Below are 5,552 nucleotides of genomic sequence, written 5' to 3' on the forward strand. Positions count from 1 at the left end.
AGAAAGAATAAATGCAGGTCGGATGATGACTTGTTTATATCTCAGGTAGTCACAGCACCTCCAAGAGCCTTTCCAAGCAAGCAGTGCTGCGTACAAGGTAGAAGCCCCCCCAGATTACACAATAAATCAAAGTCCCTGAGTGTCTGCTGCAACCTTGGCACAGGACAGGGAGCCAGAGGGATCAGGGACAGAGCTGGTGTCTTGGTCCTGCCACAGCAGCAGAACGTAGGGTAGACAGGGCTCTCCTCCCACTGATACTGGTGGAAGAGATGAAGACTTGATGGCCTTCAGAGAACAGGAAAATCCATTCTCAGCATGGGAGACCGCCTCAAATCTCACTGTCCAGAGCCAGCAGCTGTGTCCATACGAAACAGGAGGTGGGGTTGTACAAGGAGGTAACGTTGTCATTGCCCTCTCCCAGTGCTTTGGAGCACCCACTGGTCTCATGCACAGCCTGGGAAAGTTTTTTGGTTTTTTTTTTTTTTTTTTTTTTTTTTTTTCCCCACATCTGCCAAGTCTGCTCTTTGTGCCATCCTCAGAAGGTCCTGAGATAGCTTCAGGGCAAGGGAGGAAAGGGGTCCAGCAGTTCGGGTGTCCCATGGTGGGTGTGCCCCGACCTCTGCCTCTCCCAAAACTGCAAAACGGGCACCCGCTTCCAGCCCCTTCCCGACCGCGACCTGACGCTCTGCTGCTGCCTTCACCAGCACGAACCATCCTGCGGGGAGCGACAACCGCTTCGGAGGGGGATCCCTACTACCGAGCCCCCCCCGAGCAGACTTATCCGGGCCCGCAGGGGTCGCTACCGTGCCGAGCCGTGCCGAGCCGTGCCGTGCCAAGCAGTGCTGAGCCGTTCCGAGCCGATCTCAGCATCCATGGGCGTGCAGGGCTGCCTGCGGGCGGTGAGCAGCTACTCCAGCCCGCAGGTGGTGGTGGTGCGGAACGGGCACCTTGGCACCGCGTACCGGGCGCTGCAGCTCCTGGTCCTGCTCTACTTCACCGGGTGAGTGAAGCCTGCTTCATAGGCTGATGCCTGTGCCCTTTCCCCTTTCCCCTGCTCTTTCCTCTGCTTTCCCTTCCCTGCGGGCACATCCCAGACCCCTCTGCCTTGCTCTTGGGGCCAAGCTCCTGGCTGGGATCCCCCCATGGGTTGTCCAAGGGGTGGTGCAGGCAGGCTCTGAGCCCCTCGTGCCCTGTGCTGTGCAGTGAGGTGTGTGGGTGCTGAGCACACCCACTGCACTCCTCGGACCCACAGCTCTCAGCGTGCTCTCGGGGTCCTGGAGCCAAGGAGGAGGGCACCGGTGGAAGCTCCTTTTCCCATCCTTCCTTCCCTGCAGGTATGTGTTCATCATTCAGAAGGGCTACCAGGAGAGGGAAACGGGTCCAGAGAGCTCCGTCATCACCAAGGTCAAGGGTGTGACACAGTCACCAAGCAAGGTCTGGGATGTTGGGGAGTATGTGTCCCCTCCTGAGGTGAGGCTCTGACCCCCCATTCTGGCCCTCTTATCCCCATCCTCTTCCTTTTGTCTTTTGTTTTCTACCCAGTGTGTTCCCTGTGTGCACACGTGTGTGTGTGACCGTGTGTGTGTAAATACACTTGTACCTCTCCACGTGTTCACGGCTGTGCTGTCCTGTGACCGGTATCCCACCTTCTGGCTGCTTTGCAGGGTGGGAGCACCTTCAGCATCCTCACGCGGGTGGACGTCAGCCCTGCTCAGGCCATGGAGACCTGTCCTGAGGTGAGGACAGGGGCAGGGGACTGGGGAGTAGCAGTCATGGGGCCAGGGGAGAGCAGCAGGAGCTGCCCATGGGGACCCCAGGACAGAGCTGGTCAGGACATGCAGGTGGCTGTAGTGCTGCTCCCCACAGATCTCCTCTGCCGCTGCCCTTCCCAGCAGGAATCCTGTGGCTTTCCCTGGCCTGGGGGCAGCACAGAGGCTGTGACACCACAGGGGGAGGCGAAAAGAGACTGAGTAGCACTTGTCAGGGGAAGGGGAGCACCGGGGAGCACCAGTGAGCACAGCTCCCAACAAAACTCCCCGTCCTGCTGCAGGGCCGAGCGGTTGCCACCGCCACGTGCAGCTCCGACCAGGACTGCGTCCCCAGGGACACGGACACGTCTGGCCATGGTGAGTCAGGAGGGATGTGTGGGAAGAGCTGCCCAGCCACCCTGCTGCTGGCAGGACAAATCCTGCTGGGATTTGCAGTGCCAGGCACCCGTTTCCACAGGGCAGAGGACGGGGCGCTGCGTGCCCCAGGCTGGTGGCACCGGGAAGAGCTGCGAGGTCCTGGCTTGGTGCCCGGTGGATGGAGGCAGCATCAGGTACTGGCGCCAGGGTTGGGCCCTGGTGGGGAATGACAGGCTGCCAGAAAGTCAGAGCAGGCTCTGGGGTGCTGGCATCTCCCACGTCCTGCGGGATGCAAGGGGATGCTCCCGGTGTGGCCTCCTCGGTGCTGCTCCAGGGGTTTGGGGCAGGGTGGGGATGCCTGTGGGCAGCTGTGCTCACTCCTCTTCCTCGCAGCGAGTCCCTGGCTGAGATGGCATCACAATTCACCGTCCTCATCAAGAACAACATCCACTTCCCCCGCTTTGGCTTCTCCAAGTGAGTATCTGTGGGTGTGGGGGACGCAGCCTGGGTACCCTGCTGCTGGCCTCAGCTGGCCCTGCTGTGCCTGCCTTGCTGGTAGCTGGGTGTGCAGCGTGATGGGGATGGGGTGGACACCCTCACACCGTACACATACGCACATGGGGAGCACAGGCAGGGCAAGGCCAGCTCCCATCACTGCTCCCTTCCTGAAAATGGGCAGCGGGGACACTTCTCCTGGGAACTGTGCAGCAGGGAGGGGGAGATGCAACGCGAGGACTGCAGAAATTTGGGGTCAGCGCAGGGTGGGTCTAAGGGATGGAGATGCAGGCGGGTGGTCCTGGTGTCCTTAGCTGGAGAGATGCTGCTTCTTCACAGGGGATTCCCGTTCCCAGCTCATTGAGTGATGGGATCCCGTTCGGACCCAGTGTGTCCCCTCTCACACACAGGTCTCTGGCTTGGTCTCCCCCAGGGGCAACATCCAGGCAGCTGAGAGCGGCTACCTGAAGAGCTGCATGTTCAACACCACCTCTGCCCTTTACTGCCCCATCTTCAAGCTGGGCTTCCTCGTGGAGCAGGCGGGCGAGGACTTCACGGAGCTGGCTGAGAAGGTGTTGTGTGCTGGGTGGCTGCAGGGCCCAGGCTCTCACGGGGTCTTGCCTGCAGGGCACAGGGCACTCATTGCCTGGGGACCTGCCTGGGTGCTCTGTGTGTCACTGCTTGCTCCTTGATGCAAGGTCTGCTGCTCCCTGCTGCAGGGTGGGGTGATCGGGGTGATCATTACCTGGAACTGCAACCTGGACCTGCCCGACGCCGAGTGTAACCCCCACTACTCCTTCCGCCGCCTCGACCCCAAAGGGGTTTCGGCTTCCCCAGGCTACAACTACAGGTGATGGCCCTGTCCCCACGGTGGCCCTGCAGCTTTCTCTGGCCCTGCCTTGCCCTCACTGGTGTGTCCCTCGTCTCCCAAGCAGGTTTGCCAAGTACTACAGCTGGAATGGGACTCGCTCGCGGGTGTTGATCAAGGCCTATGGGATCCGTGTGGATGTGATTGTGCATGGCCAGGTGAGACAGTTCGGGGGTGGGTGTCTGTGTGTCCCCCGCTTTGGGAGTGGGGGCATGCATGTGTGCCACCTCTGCTTTGTGCTGCTGTGGCTGTACTAGCAAAGCAGCTCTGCCTGCTGCTGCAGGAGGACGGGGGTCCCAGATGCCCTAAATGGAAGCCCTGGGCTCTGTCTTGGCTTGGTGGAAGGGGCAGCTGCAGTGCCTGTGTGCATGTAACGTCCTGCAAGTGCAAGCCTGGTGGCACCACGCAGGCATTAGGGCTGGGGAGGGTGGAATCAGCTCAGCCCAGTCCTGCTACGGGGGCACTGGCCCGGACAGCTGACCCCATCCCTCTCTGTCAGGCAGGAAAGTTCAGCCTGATCCCCACCATCATCACCCTAGCCACGGCGCTCACCTCGGTGGGACTGGTGAGTATGGGTGCTGGGGGGGTTCCTCCTAGCCACCCGTTGCAGCCCTGACCTCCCCGCCTGCCTTGCAGGGCTCCTTCATCTGTGACTGGATCCTGCTGTGCTGCATGGACAAGGAGCAGCGGTACAGCAGCAGGAAATTCGAGCAGGTAGCACCTGGCTGTGGGTACAGCTGAGGATTTTCCTCTGCAGGGGTCCCATCCCTGGGGTACCCCATCGGCAGAGCAGCCCATGCTGCAGCCCCAACCACCCGCCCCTCCTCTGGTCCCACTGCAGGTAGGATAACTTGTGCTCAGCTCGAGGCCATCCAGCCCCCCCCGTCAGCTCTCAGCAACCCTCTTGCCCATGTGGAGCTGCACCCATGGATGGGTGGCACGTGCCCTACAGCCCCTGTGAGCCACGAGCCCGCCGGCATGTGATGGTTGTGACCACCAGCAGGACCCAGCAGTGCTGCTGCAGCTCAGAGTCACACCGGGGGCTGCTCAAATCCTGCCTGGGGGGGCTCCCAGGGCTAAGCACAGCTTAATCTGGGGTGTCCAGGGGGGCTCCAGCTGCTGCCCTTCCCAGCCCCTTTCTGCGGGCACTCTCAGACCCATCCTAGCCCCCGTTTCCCTCTTGGCAAGGCCCGCGTGTGCTCTGAGCCCCACAAAGCTGCTGCTGCTGCACCAGGGAGGGGGGCAGCCTTGCCCTGGCGTAGCAGCCCAATAAAACACCGCTGCTCAGCATCCGTGCCTGGGGCTCCATGCGGCGGTGGGCCCTGGGGAGACGTTGGTGTCACAGTTTGGTGCGGGGAGAGGCAGGGACAGGGTCGTCCTCCCCCCCCCCCCCAGGCCCTGGAGCACAAACCCCAAGTGCTGCTGGCCTGAGCCCAAAGACAATCTGCAGCAGGCGCCTGGCGGTAACCAGCTGGGGCATTTCTGAGCATAATTCTGATGTTTTTCTGCTCTCATATTACAGCACATCCTCCCCCAGCAGCTCAGCTGGGCTCAGGAGGGTCGGTGGGGGGAGGAAGGAAGGGCTGCAGTGGGCAGAGCCCCAGGGCTGAGGGACTCAAGGTTGCTTTGCTTGGCTGGGTGCCCTGCTCTGAGGGGGAGCTGGCCTTGTGCACACCCCCAGCAGTGCTGCTGCAAGGGGGCACCTGCAATTCCACCTTGCCCTTGTCAGAAGCAGGACGAGGCCCCCCATGGGACAGCAGCAGCACAGAGGCTGAGCCCAGGCACTGCCTGGCCTTGGCTGCAGCCATCCGGGACTCAGTTACCAGAAGCAGAGGCTGAGCCAGACAGTAACTTGATTGCACAGGGCAGCAATCACATTAGGGGGGGGTGAGAGTGCTGCCCCTCGAGGCCAGCTCATCTTCTCTGCTTCTAGCACCAAAAGGAAGAGAGAGGGGGGCACAGCTCTCCCCTTGCAGCCGGGGATGTGCTACCAGGCTGGGGCAGGCAGGGTTCAAAGGGGGACAGATCCTTGCAAGGAGACATCCCCAGCTCCCACCACACAG

General features: G+C 61.6%; 1 protein-coding gene across 1 annotated transcript; it reads left to right on the forward strand.

Moving 5' to 3' along the window:
- The first annotated feature begins 771 nt into the window (after window positions 1-771).
- Window positions 772-4,779, forward strand: P2RX2 (purinergic receptor P2X 2). The gene is made up of 12 exons (XM_038187433.2): window positions 772-1,000; window positions 1,335-1,470; window positions 1,665-1,736; window positions 2,051-2,126; window positions 2,227-2,320; window positions 2,520-2,600; window positions 3,055-3,193; window positions 3,341-3,471; window positions 3,557-3,647; window positions 3,989-4,054; window positions 4,126-4,203; window positions 4,331-4,779. The coding sequence occupies exons 1-12, from the start codon at window positions 873-875 to the stop codon at window positions 4,337-4,339; spliced, it is 1,101 nt and encodes a 366-aa protein (XP_038043361.2). The 5' UTR covers window positions 772-872; the 3' UTR covers window positions 4,340-4,779.
- The last annotated feature ends 773 nt before the right edge of the window (window positions 4,780-5,552 follow it).

Source organism: Anas platyrhynchos, chromosome 16 (assembly GCF_047663525.1).
Source record: "Anas platyrhynchos isolate ZD024472 breed Pekin duck chromosome 16, IASCAAS_PekinDuck_T2T, whole genome shotgun sequence".
NCBI lineage: Eukaryota > Metazoa > Chordata > Aves > Anseriformes > Anatidae > Anas > Anas platyrhynchos.